The 17,355-nt window shown below is 39.0% G+C and overlaps 3 protein-coding genes across 5 annotated transcripts in view; 1 reads left to right on the top strand and 2 right to left on the bottom strand.

Annotated features, from left to right (window-relative positions):
* Positions 1-475: 475 nt before the first annotated feature.
* LOC124175201 (transcription factor 25) lies at positions 476-3,993 on the top strand. Of its 2 annotated transcripts, none has more exons than XM_046555200.1 (8): positions 476-827; positions 941-1,323; positions 1,428-1,656; positions 1,746-1,999; positions 2,081-2,390; positions 2,452-2,766; positions 2,836-3,029; positions 3,108-3,993. In XM_046555200.1, exons 1-8 carry the CDS (start codon positions 699-701, stop codon positions 3,289-3,291), a joined length of 1,998 nt encoding a protein of 665 aa, XP_046411156.1. In that variant the 5' UTR covers positions 476-698; the 3' UTR covers positions 3,292-3,993. The 2 variants fall into 2 exon arrangements, with proteins under 2 accessions (XP_046411156.1, XP_046411157.1); XM_046555201.1 differs by having other exon boundaries at positions 477-827; positions 2,452-2,745.
* Positions 3,994-4,342: 349 nt separating this feature from the next.
* LOC124175202 (actin-related protein 3) lies at positions 4,343-6,856 on the bottom strand. 2 transcript variants are annotated; one of them, XM_046555202.1, is made up of 6 exons: positions 6,618-6,856; positions 6,148-6,328; positions 5,639-5,953; positions 4,982-5,299; positions 4,683-4,901; positions 4,343-4,602 (listed from the first exon to the last, which is right to left on the bottom strand). In XM_046555202.1, the coding sequence occupies exons 1-6, from the start codon at positions 6,659-6,661 to the stop codon at positions 4,423-4,425; spliced, it is 1,257 nt and encodes a 418-aa protein (XP_046411158.1). In that variant the 5' UTR covers positions 6,662-6,856; the 3' UTR covers positions 4,343-4,422. The 2 variants fall into 2 exon arrangements, with proteins under 2 accessions (XP_046411158.1, XP_046411159.1); XM_046555203.1 differs by lacking the exon at positions 6,618-6,856 and having other exon boundaries at positions 5,639-5,942; positions 6,148-6,321.
* A 1,131-nt stretch (positions 6,857-7,987) lies between these two features.
* LOC124174731 (glycosyltransferase 25 family member) overlaps positions 7,988-17,355 on the bottom strand; it is a 41,496-nt gene continuing 32,128 nt past the window's right edge. The window contains exons 6-10 of the mRNA XM_046554154.1: positions 12,971-13,045; positions 11,242-11,299; positions 11,033-11,160; positions 10,060-10,263; positions 7,988-8,783 (exon numbers count right to left, since the gene is read on the bottom strand). Coding sequence (XP_046410110.1) covers positions 8,615-8,783; positions 10,060-10,263; positions 11,033-11,160; positions 11,242-11,299; positions 12,971-13,045 — 634 coding nt within the window. The 3' untranslated portion in view covers positions 7,988-8,614. The remainder of the gene's footprint in view (positions 8,784-10,059; positions 10,264-11,032; positions 11,161-11,241; positions 11,300-12,970; positions 13,046-17,355) is intronic.

The raw sequence follows: 17,355 nt of genomic DNA, 5'->3' as shown, positions 1-17,355 counted from the left end.
AAAAAAAATTGATGTCTACTGTAACATACTATAATCCGTTATAATATCTATGATATTATCACAAAATTGTAATGAGAAGAATGGAGTCTTATTTTAATCAAAAATCTTGCAAATATTAAATTATATTTAAAAACATGACTACCGAAATCTGTTTTATTCCTTTACGGTGTGATTAAAAATCCTCTTTAGATAGTAAAAGAATTTGAAAAATGTGTTTAGAATGTTCAGTGACGTTATCTTTACCTGTCTTTACTACTTCGAAATGTCGGCGAAGTTTTATCGAATCAATACCAAGTGCAGATGAAAGAGAACCCATGAATCTGAATCTGAAAGAGAACTCTAGAATCTTATTTTGTGAGCAAATTCCGGAAGAATCATTCTGTACTTTTTCCACGGTGTTCGTTCATCGAGAGCTGTTGAAATATGATCATTTTGCCGGTAACTCGGCTGACGATTCAACCGACTGAGATAACCAAAATGGTGGGTGATTCCCTGCTGACCGCAAGGTCGAATACAGCTCACGCGGACTGCAACGAAGAGGTCTTGTCTTGTTTTCTCAACCGAACCTCAGGGCATGACTGTAATTTCGGTAGAAAATTGACAGTTCGACGGACGCGTTGAAAGTGCTTCGACGACTATTCCTGAAATTCAACGTACTTATGACAGGGACCGCAGCTCAGCGCGCAAGGTGGTGAAATATGTCAACGAGGTACATGAAGAAGGTTTATGGGGGCGACGAGGGCCTCGATAAAGATTGCGATCCAAGCGACGTCGAGAATCCGGTTACCGGAGGTGTTAGGCGGAAGCAGTTCAACGTCTTTGACTTGGTAAGTCGTCAACCCCCCCCGCCTCCCTCCTCGTATTTTGGAACGTTGGACGCACCTGATGTGCCTTAGGGATTGGCCGCGATTTGTCTTTCTCATTCCTGCCTTTCCTCCAGCTGAATCAGAACTCTGAAAGCGAGGCGAAGGAGGACGACGACAGGGAGACGTCGACCGCCGCTGGAGTTCTGTCCGAAGATGCCAAACGCAAGAAGAAGAAAAAGAAACGGAAGAAGACCGACAATTCAAAGGTTCATCGTACAGCCAGGCGGAGTTCGGAGGACAATGAAGAGGTCGATGATGAGATCGAGCGGACTGTGAGGGAGATCAACGAACTCCTCGGTGAACCTCTACCCAATTCTAGCGGTGGCGATCTACAGGATTCAAGTTCAGGCTTGCAGAGGAGCAAAGAAAATGTTCTCACCATTCAGCACAAAAATTTGAACCCCTACAATGAACTCAAGAGGATATTTGGCAGCAAAACTATTCAGGCTGAACAAAGGTAATTTTCTTCATACTTTTTGAGAAAAACGAATATAAATCAATATAGAAAACTCAAGAGAATAAATGTTTGTGGAAATCACTAAGCTAATTTTATCGATGTAGTAAGAGACGAGGTCGAGGACGCTCTGGCCACCTCAAGAAAACATGGCTGGTATCTCCACGAGAAAATTGGCCACCGATCGGTAAATCTGGTCTCTCAATGTCGTTGGATCCATCGCCAGAGAATACGAAAGGAGTTCAGTATTTTATCTACGATCACAACTCGTCTTACAGACAAACCCAAATGAAGTTTTTGCAAGCAGTTGAGAGCCTAAACCCTGATAACATTGTCGTAAGTCTACAGAGGGTGAATTGAAAACGTCCGAAGTAGGGAGGTAGACAATGAATTTTGCTGAATGCAACTTGTATCTCGAATTACAGGCAATTATAAACGCCCATCCATATCACGTTGATGCTTTACTACAACTGGCAGAACTCTGCAAGCTCAGCGAAGATCTGGCTATGGCTGCTGAACTAACGGAGAGGGCCTTGTATTGCTTAGAATGCGCTTTTCATCCCCTGTTCAATGTCACCACTGCTAACTGCAGGCTGGATTATAAAAAACAGCAAAATCGTGCCTTGTACATAACGTTGTTCAAACATTTGATTTTTGTTGGTGGCCGAGCCTGCTACAGGTGTGTAACAGATACGATAGACTGTGAAAACCTTGAAAAATTATAGAATACAGTTACCTACAAACGCTTTTTTCTGTTCAGGACGAGTTTGGAGTTTTGTAAAATGTTGCTGTCCCTTGACCCTGAAAATGATCCATTGGCGATAGTCCTGGCGATAGACTTTTACGCATTGAGGGCACGAGAGTACAGATGGTTCATAGAATTCTGTGAGGCGTGGGAAGACAGACGAAATCTTAGCCAACTTCCCAATATTGCGTACAGTTCAGCATTGGCCAGTTTTCATCTTGGAACTGGTGACCTGGCTGATGAGCTTCTTCAAAATGCTTTGACCATGTTTCCAAGTTTGCTTGTACCATTGTTGGACAAATGTGGAGTGCAGACAGATTCGAGGGTAAGTTTTTTTCACCCCTGTTAATATCTAGTAGAAGTCAATAAGCGCTGAATTCTTTCAGGTAATGGGTCACGATTTCTTCAACAGTCACGCCAAGTCCACGAGTCCTCCTGCATTGGAGAAAGTTGTAGCTCTCTATGTGGCGCGCAGCTATCATCTGTGGAAAGAGGCTGACATTCTACCTTGGCTTGAACGCAATGTGAATCAGGTTTTAGACCGGTTTGACGCCGGCCATGATTTTTTCAACTTCTGCACAGAAAAACGCACAAAGCGGTATCAAGGGAAATTACCGAAAAATATCTTGAGACATATCATTCTCTCAGACATCAAAGAAATAACCGTCGATATACAGGAGGTCTGTCCTGAAACGCTAAACGTAACGTACTATCGAAATTTGCCTGCTTCGTTCATCTGAAAATACTCAACACTGCCTCGTTAATTTCAGATACAAAATCAAGGACCAGTCTTATCACACGACCCCCTACCACCAGCAGATTCAATCGACTTGTACACGCGACTCCAAGTTAATCCCAGAAGCAACTCCAACAACTCCAACCTATTTTCGCTCTTCTTTACCTCCCTTTTTACGGACATTGAGGAAGACGTTGTCGCCGCGGCTGCAAACGGCTATAACTTGTTGTGAGTAAACCCTTGCATCTTACTTCTGATCTTCATAGTTTACCACTGAATTGTCCAATGTCAACTGCATTCTAACAGCGAAAACGCAATCGACAACGCGGGAAACGTCGAGGTAGCCCGAGATGCAGTCAGAGCTGATCTTAGGAGGGCTGTAACTAATTTGCTACACGAAGTCGGCAATTTATTACTACACAGGGCACCAGACGGTGTTAACGACGCCGATGCCGAGGAGGACACGGATAATGACCAGGAAGGGGACTAGCTTCTGTGACAGCATGAAATGTTGTTACAATATGGCCATCGAAATCTATCTGTTAATATACGCCCATTTTTAATATTTAGCGCGCATGCTTTAAGCGTGGACCACGTTTCTCTTTTTCATATATAATGCAGAAAGATCTTAAATTCAACCGACAATTCTAGTATTTTGTTAAACTTATTCAGCGCGATAGTCTGGTTGATAGATAGAGAAAAAGAGTACGTTAGTGAATTGATTGTTAGGAGACTGTTGACTGATCTCGTATATAAACATACGGAGAACACAGAAAGCAATTTAAGTTTGGGAATATCTAATGTGAAGTCTTGTGATAATGGGATTTCGCCGTTAGCCTGTGATTGAAGGATGTATACAATTATACATGGTAAACAAAACGTATTTAAGTTAAGCTTTTACCGCCTGATTTCATAAATAAATATCATGAATATATGTAAAATAACGGGTCTAACGCCGTGTTGTGTATAAATATTTGATATCTTGAATTTAAAGAGAACAATTATTCATCTGAATTGTAATTGCCTCGTTTCAGTTAATGAGCTAAAACAGAAAGGTGATATGGTGGGTTTTGAAGTAGGGTACATTCAACTCGAAGTGTAAAAGCTGTCGACGAGAAATGATACAGTTTTTTGTTACATGGAAAGCAAAAGAATATGAATATATATGTTGAATAAATGTAATTAGAAAAGATTTTTTTATTTTGTGATATTTTTGTGTTTTTGTTTTTCTTTAACGTACTTTTCGTACGTGAAATCTCTATACAATTGTTCTGCAATGTGTTTCCTTATTTGTGTTGTACACAATATTCACCTTCCTATGGAATTTTCAATGATACATACAATATGTATGTATAATATTGATTAATTAAATGCCTGCAACGTGAGTCACTCACCTGTTAGACTCGAGAAATCAACGCTTCAACATTTTCATATTTATAAGTTATTTGAAACGAGGAAAGCAAACAATCTGATCGCAGATTAGATTCCCGATTTATCACTCGATTCGTTAAAATTAATATATTTATGTAAAAAAAAAAAAGGAAATCAATGAATTGCTTTATGGTTCGTGCGTATTTCAATCGACAGTTATTATCACATTGATCCGCTAATTACGGTTCAATTATGTCATAGCACCAAATACTGGATTATGACGGCATATTCCAGGACCGTACTCTTGGTAAGCAGCTTTTGTATGACAAACCTGATAGAATTCAGGAGTACTTGCTAACATGGATCCTCCAAACCAGACGGCACAACGCTGCATGTGATGCGATATCACTTGGACGTCAATTGGCTTTGGCTGAAAAACATTGAAATTAGGAAACAGCTGAAACCTGCGTTTTCATGGCAGAAAATTCACAATGGTTCGGCGCTTTTTACCTTGAGATGACCACCGCTAAGAGCTTCACTGAGCTTTAGTCTGGCATCGACAGTTCTCTTTATGTCACGTTGCAAACGTCTACCAAAATCTCTGAACATCGTTGAACCTCCGGAGAGTACGATATTATGATACAATGGCCTCCTCACATCAATGGGACAGTTCTGAATCACATTATCCACTATTTCGCTCAAAGGTGTCGTGAAGTCTGGATTGGAGAACTAAAACGGTAATTCTCTAGTTCAGTTTACAATTATATGTGACAATACCGGTTCATCAACAGAGAAAGGAGTTTCCTCACCTCAGGATGAAAGAATATTTCAGGACCTAGAAATCTTTCATATCCAACATCGACACCAAAAGCCTGTTTCGTGACGCTGTTAATTCCTTCGAATCGTTTAAGCCACTTAGTGGGATCACTGTCATACTTAGCAAATTCTTTGGCAATGTCAGGACAAATGTAGCAAAATTTTTCCTTTATCGCTTTTGCTGTTTCCAGCGACTGTTCTGGCGGTATGCCAATCTCACGCTCCCTCAAAAGGCTTTGGATAAAGTAGGTAATGTTGCGACCTGCTATCGGAATGTGCTTGATGCAGCTACCAATCACGTATCCTTCGGCCTAAGAAAAAAAAATTAAGACCTTAAAAGCTAAACAAACTTCAAAACAGAAGTAACACATTTCGACGACCCCTGATAAAATTCACCCAACCTTAAAGAGGCTGTTTTTACGAGACCAAACTAGCATGACGATTATAATCCAAGTAACTCTACAAAAGCCGATAACAAAACAGTTGACTCCTGTGTGTAAGCATAAAAAATAATTCTGTTTTCATCGGGGTCCGTAAAGTTACTTGGATTATAATCGTCATTTCAAAGATGGGTCTTTTACAATCTTCCTCTCTCTAAAGTTGAGTGAATTTTGCTATATGATCGATGTGTAAAACTTGCAAACACCTACCACAGGAATAACATGTGTAACCCCATCACCACTGTCCACAACAATCCCCGTTAGTATCCTGTCCTCGACATTCCTTGATGTCCAGGACGCGGCAAGGGCAAGAACAGCTTGTACGGCTATGTAGAGTCCAGGTACATTGAACGATTCAAACATAATCTCAGCGGTGTATTCCCTATTCTCTGGTGTGTTAAGGGGTGGCTCGGTGAGGAGGAAGTAGTGGTCTTCAGGCTCAGCTCTAAGATATTTAAAGATGCATTGCTCGAGGAATCTCTCCATCAGGTCCCAGTCTTCAACCAAGCCATGCCTGACGGGGTACTTGGAATTTTTTCATAAAAATCATGATGCAGTTTCGAAAATTAGAAGACTGTTCGAAGTGGAATACGTAAAAGAAAAGACAAGCTTATAAATATGTGTGTAAGAATTGTAGCTATTTAAATTTTCACATAATCACCTAGTGTGACAAATGGAAGAGGTGATTTGACTTATAAGAACTGAGAACCAACGCTTACCTTGACTGCATATCCGGTAGCGTCAAAGGCTTCATCGCCAATGAAAAAATCCAAGTCTTCGACACCCTTGGTGACTCGCCTCGCAGAGTTGTCGCCTACCTTGGCTGTTTCCTTTATCGCTATAGCGGACGGTATTATAAATTGAGGTTCTTTGTTAGCGGCGAATCCCAGTTTAGTATACCTAGAAAACAAGGGGGTTAGATTAAGGTTGGATAGCGTTGACTCACACCTTTGATGGATACGTCAGCAGAGATGGTAATTGCAACGAGTGAATGATGGAATGCGAGAATCTTAGAAGATCGTTTACAAATCACAATTCAAGAAAAGTATCGACCGCTTGTGGGTCACGAGTTAATAAAAATCAGGGCGTGCATGGTCGGTAGGAACATTGTGGTTAGTCACAGGCTGACTGACTGGGGAATGTCAAAGTGATCGGGCTCGTTAACTTTTATATATACGAGAATACTTACCCAGTACCGACGTCGATAACGCACGCAGGAAGGCGTCCGGCCATTCTGTGTACCTATTTTTTACCCTCGCTGAATATTGGGAATCGTTTCACTGATAATATTCGGTACTTTTTAAATCAAAAAAACCACACCTAATACGCGATAACGACAGTGGGAGGGGGACTTGTATACTTGTCAAGCTCTCCTCGAGCCTGCCCAGAATTCATCAAGCGGCAAATCCAGTGAAATACTAGCTCTGGCATCGGCTCAATTCCAGGCGCCATCTTGTGACTCATTCACAAACTTGACGAAGAAGACCCAAAGTTGTGCACTGGTTACATACGATTAGGCGGACTACGACGGATTTTTTAATCTTTGAAGATTAAAACTCTAACATACACGACCCCACGCGTTTCTTGTTCGTGAAATCATTTTATAAGTAATAATGGGATTCGAAAATACATAAATCTGTTCATTTTTTTTAATCAAGAAACGAATTATGAAGAGTAAATTTAATCTTATTGAAGTTTAAATGGTGAAAAATTCAATCAACTACCAAATAGTACTAAAAACCGGCAAAATAATATATTACGTAACAAGGATGAAAACTCAGAATTTTCGGGCCGAGCGTAAGTTTTCAAAATGAGCCGTAGGTGAGCCGAAGACAAATTTAGACAACATTTGACTGTTGCCGTTTAAATTACGTAATAACAAGACAAATATTTTGATTTGAATAAAAAAAACGGGGCATCCACTTACTACCACGAAACGCCAACGGCAGCTTTATAGGGGGGTCGTTAGCGACTCCACCTGTTTTTTTAAATTGTTCTGCGCAATTGTCAGCAAGCAATTGATGCCACGCAAGCTTAACCTCACTAACAGTTAGTGACAATGAATTATGGTCACGGTCCCCAGCCGATAATATCAATTTTTAACTCAGGAGTGCAGTTTGAAAGTCGGCTGGGGTCGTTTACGACCTCGTACATGCGTTCTAGGGTTAAAAATTAACCGCTTCTAACGATGAGATGAAGTCTCGTCGATGTTTTAATCTTCTCCCCGTATCTTATAATTTCGAAGGAAATATCCCTCCGTGCTCTGCCAGGCAGAAAACGTTACAATTAGTTATTCAATTCATTCAATTATAACAGATTCCATACAATTTACGCATTTCATATCAGATTTCGTGAAAATTTTACCAGCAGTGAAACTTCGAATTTCAGAGATTATGAGTTTTTTTCTGTGGTGCGAAAATTGAATTTCACACGCATCGAGTGTTACGTATAATGTCGTTGTTGCCTGGTTTCGTGCGGTAGGATACGATAAGAGGATGCTGGAATATCAGAAAATATCATCAAGGCGATAAAATAGAACGACTTGATTTTTCATTCTGCTTCAATTTTTTTTTACATCAGCATAAACAATTCGACCACTTAAAAATTGGTAACAAGTGTTCATAACCTACAGAAGTATTTTGATCAATCAGTTTGATATAGGTTACATTATGATATGGCAACATGCAATTTATAATACGTCTACAGAGGATACCAATAGGTAAAATCACAAATAATTGACGTGGTAAGTGGAGTATAAAAAATATAGGCTAATTATTTATACGTGCATGATAAGGGGTAGACAATAATAGTAATCTACGAAAGTATTCCCAATATCTGCGCATAGCACGAGTTTGAGATTGAACTGTATCACGAATGAAAAGAATATCGCCCGAATATAAAACGGTAATAATTTTAACGAAACGTGCAATTGAGTTTATTTTCAGACGAAGATTTTCGCATACAGAGCGATAATAATCGATGGTATGAATTAACCAATTAGCGTTTACCTCGCAAGATCAAAAAGCATAATCATGGTAATCGAGCTGAAAGGACAATCACAGAAGGCTAGAAGTCGCGAGTCTTATGGTCGTAAGTCAACGCAGATATTGGCAGTTTGCGCGATGCAACGGCGAAACGGGAATGTAAGCCGCACCCCCACATCATAAGAATTGGCCTCATTCTGGATTACAGCTCTTCCCGAGTCTTGGTTCCCGGTAACGAGGTGATCACCGTAGAGTCCTCCGTGTCGCTTATGTAACCTCTTTCTCCAGTGTAATGCGTCGGATAGAGGAGAAGCGGGGCAGCCGAGAGGGCGATCAAATCTCTCTCAGGAAAATGACCCTTCCACGCAGTCCTGTGTCAAAGTGTCGATCCAACAAACAAACTCGTTAATCACGTTTAAACGTGTGATTGAAACCACAAGAAACGGGGGAGAAATAATTGGACGATTAAACGCTCAGTACATTTTTGTTAGCCGGAAACGTGAACAAAAATTCAATTTTCACTGATCGATGTGAAAAAGAATGAGTGTATGCATCGAGGTGTGGATCGGGGAAATCGAACAGGCATGTTTTGCGCAAACGCCAATAATCACTGTGCCTTTGGTATGGTAATCGAAAGATATACGGGGAAAGTAAGATTACGTCACGGTTGTTATTGTGTTAGTTTTTGTTTGTTTTTCGTGCGCTCTGAAAATCCCCCTGTCTTCCAATTTCGGAGCCAGCGTAGCTTCGGCTTTTGCAAGTAGCTACCGGTGTACTTGTTATGCATGAATACACGAATGAAATATCAAGTTTCAGCTGGAAATTTATAAAATAAGTATGCGAAAGTTGTAGAAGAAGTAAATACGGCTCGACGTCGTTAAGAAAACATGAATGCAATTTCCGTAGACTATGAGAAAGTTGAAATATTTTAAGGAGGGGGAGAGGAGGAGGTGTAGCTTTGACGATATAAAATCATACCTAGTTTTAGGAGTTCTTTTTTAAAAAAAATGAAAACACATTGAGCAATTTGAATTTGAAGGCTTTATTATTTATAGTGTGAAAAATATTTTAGAAAATTTTACATTTAAATTAACACAAAAATGGCGGCGTGGTGCACATAAGTAGCGAACAACTTCAATCTCGAGGACTTTTGTGGTGGCGCATCTCTTGACATCACTGTCCAACTTATAGGAGATGGAAAAAATTTTTCGAGTTAAAAACACCTCTTCGGGTTCGAACTCGTAGCCCAAATATTGAAAAAAAAATTACTTCAAATATATACGATCATGAACAAAAAATTTCGGAATTAAAATTTAAAAATCTAGCCACGAGTTCGAACCCATAAACAAGTTTTAAAGATTGTGTCAAAATTTCAAGTCGATCGGATAAGACTTGACCGAGGAATCTGCGCCTTCGGATTGAAAACGTCGTCGTTCTCTACTTATATTCGCCATGCCGCCACTTCGTTATTGATTTCAATGAAAAAATTCTAAAATATTCTTGAAACTGTAAATAATGAAGACCGCAAACTCAAATTGCTCTGAATGTTTTCATTTTCTGAGAACAAAAAAAACCTAAAAATAGGTATGACTTTAGACCGTCCAAGCTCTGCCCCTCCCCCCCCCCCCCCCCCCCTTAAATCTTCACCTGGGATGTTTGTCGAAGAGGATAGGCAGGTACTCGTCAACGGGAACCATATTCTCAAGGGGCTTGGCCTCCAGCAGCTTCTCGGCTCCTCTCCTCGACAGCAGATATCCTAGGGTCCAATAGCTGTACCCAGCGAGGACGAGGTACCTGGACCCTTCGACCGGAGGCTCCTCTTGATCCTGAAGCCGTTTCCTGCCTAGATATCTGCACAGGAATGCGAGCTATGTTGCGATACTCCTAAGGATCACGTAGAGCGTAGGGAAGTTCCCGATTTGAAGGGATGATACACATCCAGACAATACCGAAATACTACGAACATTCGCTCTTACAATTGCTGTTTTAATTAATATTGGTGACAAGACCCGCGCAAACATGACATGCGCCGCTAGTCTGTCTTCTGTATTTTCGCCATTCACCGAATAAAGCAAAATCAGCTTTCTCAAGCTCGTGTCAATTTTAATGAGCAGAGAAAATGATAAGTCGCGGGAGAAAAGGGAATGTCGACGGGATCGGATTGCCTCCTTATTTTTGTCGTCGTCAAATTAGCGGCTGACAATTTGGCGGTAAATTTTTGTTGGTTAGGAATTTACTTTTTTCCCGAAATTTTAACAACGGGGAGGTAAGCCTAGGAGATGAAGTTAATTTGGTTAGTTCGAGAGACGGGAAGGGAACGCCACGCGATCGCGGCGAAGGTGAAAACCGCAGGTGAACCCATGGTTGGCAGCCATCAATTACTTCACACCGCTAATTGCCCTCTATTATACCGTACGGTCAAATATTTGCTGACAGGTAGCTAATCGTAAGCTGGGAAATTGCGGGTGGCTCTGAAGGTGCGGCGAAATTAATGATTGGTCGGATCGAGCGTCATGGTTTCAAACATTCCTCGTGACGCATCAGTAGCAGCCCAAAAAGCGTGATCCTCAAGACCGTGCTTCGGTTAAAAATGTGGTAGCCAGGCATACGCATAACTCACACCAAGTCCCAGTCTATCTTGAGCCGTTCAACCTCGCTCGTTATGAAGCTGACTTTCTGCCGGAAATAGGGCTCGAACCGGATGTCGTCCTCGAGGACCATCACCCTGTCGTATCCGCTCTCCACCACCTGGCGAAGTTAAAACTTTTCTCAGTATCTCGCCTTGCGAAGAGGCCAGTTGGATTTGGGGGGAGTTTGGGCTATTTTTACCTTCTTCCAGATTACGTAGTGGCTCAGAAAACAGCCAACCTCGCCCATCGTCATCGGTCTGCAAACAGAAACAGTTCGTGAATTTTGGTAAAATATGCGTGATATATTACAGTGGTATTAGGTCCGGCTGATGGAGAAAAGGGGATGGAATGGAACGCCGTGGAATGGAGTGGAATGGGAGGTTAGGGTCAGAGATCGCGGTTCAAGAAACGAGTCGAACTGTCGGAGTCTAAAATTCTCCCGCTCTCTGTAATGAATGGTTCATAGTCGGTTGATATAAATGGTTTGGAAACAATTTGTCTGACGGCTGATAGAGAACCAAATACACCAAACGCGTCAGCTTCGGGTTTCGCCGAAAAGGTTCGTCTTCCGACATATTCAAAGTAATAGACACGACGATGGATATTCGGAATACCAACGGCAGGTGAGCATAAAGTGAAAGCGTATTCCATAGACACTTGATCCAGCTTCTCAGAAACTCCGTCACTCATCCTCCCTTTGCGTAATCAATGGCGCAGGGCATGCTCAATGTTCTTATCGGAAAAGGCGAAGGCATCTCAGAGAGCAGAAGTTTTTCTTTTGAAACGGGTTACGCTCAGTTCAACATGAACAAGGAAATTCCACGAAAAGTCTTCATTTCGCTTAGTAACAATTCGTTGTGGCCGTGACTAAACAACATGGCGTCGAACGGTCCGATCAGCTGATCGTTTCCGATAAATCGCAGAAATACCGAGACGTAAAACAACTCGTGCCGGTCGTCAGGCTCTTATTTAGTCGCGATAGGTCAAAATAGAATTGAAAAAAGATTGAAGAGTATCTATTTTGCAATAAATATGACTTTGTTAACGGTGTTTACACTTCTCGCTACTAGATCATGCCTTCGTTTCGACGTTTGCGGATCTCTGAATTTGATTTACCGATGAAATATTTCGCGCATTAGTTATTTCGGGTCAAAAATAGCGATCCCCTCAGTTTTTTTTTTTTTTTTTTATTCCTCCAGCACCATAAAACGTGAGGTTATTTTTCGAGCGTCATTCGCTCGACTCCATTTCGGATATGTATATTTGACAGATCTGAGACAGCAGAGGTTCGTCTGTCTCGTGTCTCGTTCGTCGAGGCGTCTGCTCTCATACGTTTATCTGCCTGGGTGGTCCAGTCCGAAAATCGATTATAAAAAACCTTCCATTTTATGGAAACTCGCGTAAAAACTTTAATTTTTTTTTTTTCAAAAAATGTCTCGTTTCTCATCCAGAGAAGCGGAGAAACATTCGAACAAGTAAATAACCAAAATTTCCAACGCGGTTGAACGAGATAATCACACGAGCAGCGCGTGTAAGTGCGTGCAAATATGCATAAAGCGTGCGTAAAACGGTATGATCCATATAATATAATCGCGGGTTTATAGTGCTAGTGTCACTGAGCAGCCAGCTTATAATATCTCGGGGTCATAAAGCGAGGGAGATAAATCGTCGGAAAAAATTAATACGTACATACGCTAAATATATGTGATCTTGATGCTGGTAGGAAAAAAAAAACAAAAAAAAAAAAAAAAAAAGACACGTCGATGATGATTAACGTCCCGTAGGTAAACTGTAACTATTAATTGAATGTATCATGCAGCACTGTGTCCAATATTTGTATACATATGTGGAACTCTATTTGCAGCTGCAAATTGATATCTATAAGATTAATTAATACCCTATTCAATTATTAAAGCATAATAAGGTACCTCTTGTGATAGGGATCCGCGTACTCCGGCATCATCCTTACTCCCCATTCCTTCAGAGAGCTTTCGTTCAGCGTTCTGAAATAAACGAAATATCCTTAATAGCCGTGTGCGATTCGTTTCCGCAATTACAAATTCATCCATCTAGACATACGGTGGACTAATTATCGAAATAATTTCACCGTTCGATGTTTGTTGAAATTCGACGATTTCGACGAATAGCTATATATATATATATATTAGGGTAGTCCTTGAGAAGATAATTTTTGAATTTCGACCGGGGCGTTCCCCAAATTCGCTCCAGATAATTCATAAACAATCACCTAATTTTTTCAAAATTTTTATCTCAACATTAACGCGTGCCCCAAAGAGGGTGGATTTCCACATTCAATCTTTTCAGGGGCACATCAAATCCATCCAATGGATTTTGAAGAAATTTGGTACAGAGAGATTTCTTGGATCGCTGATTACGAATATGAACTAAAAATTTTTAAATTCAAGATGGCGGATGCAATATGGTGGACCAAAACACCAAAAGTCACTTGAAATCAAATGACTTTCTGGATTTCGTTCCACCGTATTGGATCAGGCATTTCGAATTTTCAAATTTAGAGTTCAGATTCGTAATCAGCAACCCAAAAAACCCCCTTATACCAAATTTCATCTAAATCGATTCGATAGTTTTAACGTGCCTTTGAAAGGGTTGAACGGAGTTCACCCTCTTTGGGTGACAGGTTAGAGTTGAGATAAAAATCTGAAAAAATTAGGGAATTATTATTGAATTATCTGGAGCCGATTTGAGGGGCGCAACGGTGAAAATTCGAGAATTACCTTTTCAAGGAACACCCTGACATACACAATACATACTGTATACGTCGTAATGTACACAATTACTCGTGACGTATGCATATTCTTTATGTTTTATACACATATACACGTATATACCCGTGCGTATTACCGCCTTGTTTGCAAACTGTCCATGGATAGTCTATAATATTGATTTACAATCTGCGTACACACAATCAGGCGCTATAGGCATACGTACAAACATACGTATACCTATGCATACGTGTATACATATACACGCACCGCCATGCGACGTCGTGTTATTATACACTTTACGATTGTATACCTACCAACGATGCATGAGGCATCGTTTGACGCCTGGTATCATTTATTCGACGTAAAACCAGCAGGGGAGGAAAAAAAAGAAAACAAAAAAAAAAAATAAGGAAACGGTTGACGCAAAAGCAAATACGTAGAGTCATAAATTGACAAAAGTATCGTGTAAAAACATAATATAAAAAAATAAATAAATAAAAAAATAATCGTCCCCCGTTATTAGAGTATTTTTCTATAACAATAACTCAGTCTCCGTTATCTCTGTCTCGAAATTAGTGTGTTTTGTGAATTTTTGCATCGACTATATAAACGAGAGAACAAAAAAAAATAAATAAATATAAATAAAAATAAAAATGAATATGATGAATATTTTTCGTCATCCACTGAGGCGAGTTCATAATTATAGGTATAAGGGAATATTGCGAGACGAATTTTACTCTGCATATTTACGCCGGGCCGGGAAAAATCTTAACGGCTAATTGAATATTCGAATACATGAATTTTAAACGGCTAATTGGAAATTGAAATAAAGAATGTAAATTTTTTTCTACTTATTAGATTATTCGTGGCAGGTTTGTACAGGTTATTCCGTTATTAATTGTTTTACTTATAATTTGGATGGAAAAACGAATCAAACGTTCGAATTTAATTAAAGGTATTTAAGTTTGAGAATTAAACATATTATCCGTAAGAGATATTGGAGATAAAAACCTGTACCTATGTATTATTTTGAAAGGCAGTTTTGGACAAAATGATAAAATTTTAAACATTTCTCGCCTGTTTTTTTCCTGTCTCAACTTTCATAAATTAACGATAAAAGAAACTCCGTTTATGCAGTAGGAGAGTGGAAAAAAATTAAGAAAATAAAAAATGTAGTAACACAATTGTTGAGATAATTTTCCTCACATTTTATTTTAGTCTGTGTTTCTGTCATTTTGTATTTCTTATTTTTTTTGGTTCTTTCTTTGTTTGATTGACAAAAAGCGGGTCAAGACGTAAGGTTTTTTTCCTCACCTCTTTCTCAGACGTTACGATGGTTTCGTTATCAAAAATATAGAGAATTTCGATGATAAATGGAGAGAAAATTGGTAAGAAGGAAACAAACTAAAGAATAACCGATCCGCGACGTGGTTGTTTTTTGTTACTTAAGACTGTAATGTGAATAGCAATTTTTCATCTAACTAAAAATACTCGACAGCCCGAAATTACGGTCAATTCGTGTGATTTTCGTCGTTCGATAAGCTCACGGGGGACGATATTGAGATGGAGGAGGTCGAGACGAAGGAAAAACATTTCGAAGACATTGCGCGAAGTGGGAGCGAAAAAGCAAAGAAAAGATGAAAAAAGGAGAATAACAATGGAGGAGGAATAAAGAAAAACAGAAAATAGATGCCTCAAAGTAAACTCGGGGCGGTTTTTTTTGTTTTTCGTTGTTTTTTCTCATCTACCCTCTCCCACCATTCTTGTCGTAAAAAGTTTGCGAGAACCTCGATTTAAGTGTTGATACTATAAACGACCGGAGAATGTAAATAATTATTCAAGCCTAAGTGTACCAAACTATTATTGTTAAGCCTGTACGCGTTTGTTCGCGAGAGGGGAAAAACAAAAAAAAAAAAAGTAAAGTTTTCGCAAAGAGGCAGAATAAATAGTGTATTTTTCGATTTTATTTTTTTGTCATTTTCGTGTTCCTGTGGGTCAGTTTGCAAAATAATTAAGATTGTTGGTTAGCCGAAAATCAATGCTGTTCATTAATTTATAATTTTACTATGCACGAGACAATCGTGCATGTGTTATTTTGAGTATTTGTCAATTAGCGAATATCACCTTTCAAAAATACAAATATACCAAATTTTGAAATTGGATGAACAAAAGCTTGAATATCGCGATGCTTCGTTTCAAATCGTTTCAAAACGATTAAAAGTATAAAAAGTTTTTCACGAACGAAAGATAAATTTAAAAAAATTATCGATTTACGATACGATGCGTGTTTTTTTTTTCTTTTTTCTTCTTTTTGTACGTATTACCTCCTTCCGTTCCATGAGTACGAAACGCGTGACGGAAAATACGAGTCAGCAGCCGAAGATAGGACTAGGACTATCACATATGATAACTTAAGATTTTTTATTTTTTCTTTGTTTGTTTTTTTTTTTCTCCAACGTCGTTGATCCAATTTTATAAAAGCACTTCAAATTTTCTATCGAGCCGTTTTTCCTTAGCCTGTAGTTAGACATTTTTCGAGCTTGAATTTCACGCTATGATAATTCTGTTTTTTTTTTTTTATAAGGGGTGGAAAAAATAAAAAACAGGAAACAAAAACCAGAGACACAGCTTGCGGGAATAAAATTTTAGAATCATATCACGGACTTTACGTATACCTATACATATATGATACATATGCTATCGTAGAGCATAATTCATCCGTGAAAAAGTTCGCAGGTGAAATATCGATGAGACAAATCCTGGGAAGACGAATCGACCCGTGAAATTCTCATACGATGATATAACTTATTTTTGAGAGAATCAGCGATTTTGGAATTGAATGTATATAAATATATATGTATAGAATTATGATAAGGGGAGGGAGGCCGGTAGAAAGTTTCCTCTTTTCGTTTCATTTATCATTTTTGAAATCCGGATGAATGATATCGGTGTGATATTCAAACGGAATTAAGTTATTACATTGCATTTTTTATTCACGTCACTGATTGTAAGAGGAAAATTAATTTCCCGAAATTTCCAATTTTTCATGACTAATTTCAACCTAATTTGACTAAGAAACACCCTTTTTTAGTCACGCAAACCGCGATGAGAGAAATTTTTAGTTCCGGTTGCCGCTCAGTCTTTAACTATTTTCATTTTTTACCACAATCGAAAAATATAGTTTCAGGTAGAAAATGAAAATTAGTTTTCTAACAATATTCGAACAGTTTTTTTTTAACGATAGCTGTTTTACCGAAATTTTCTAGTTACCGTAACAAATGAAATTTTTCTCGGTGTGGTTAAAAATTAGACATGAGATTTCTTCGTCGTAATTTAAAATACTCCAATTTTTCTTTCACGTCAATTTTGCTCAAAAACTCAATTACCAAATACAACCGATAAACACTCGAAGTTTAAGAAACTAACGAAAGATTAGAATCATTTATTCTTTCGAAACACGATCTGAGAGTATCGAATTTTTTTACTACTCCTTTATATTTCTCATAAATCGTACACAGTGTTCAACATCGTTTTGTCAACTATATTTAAAATTCTTTTAAAAAAAC

The sequence above is a fragment of the Neodiprion fabricii genome, chromosome 2, assembly GCF_021155785.1.
Source record: "Neodiprion fabricii isolate iyNeoFabr1 chromosome 2, iyNeoFabr1.1, whole genome shotgun sequence".
Lineage (NCBI taxonomy): Eukaryota > Metazoa > Arthropoda > Insecta > Hymenoptera > Diprionidae > Neodiprion > Neodiprion fabricii.
Note: the sequence above shows the minus strand (reverse complement) of the source record. Positions and strands in the feature narration are given on the sequence as shown.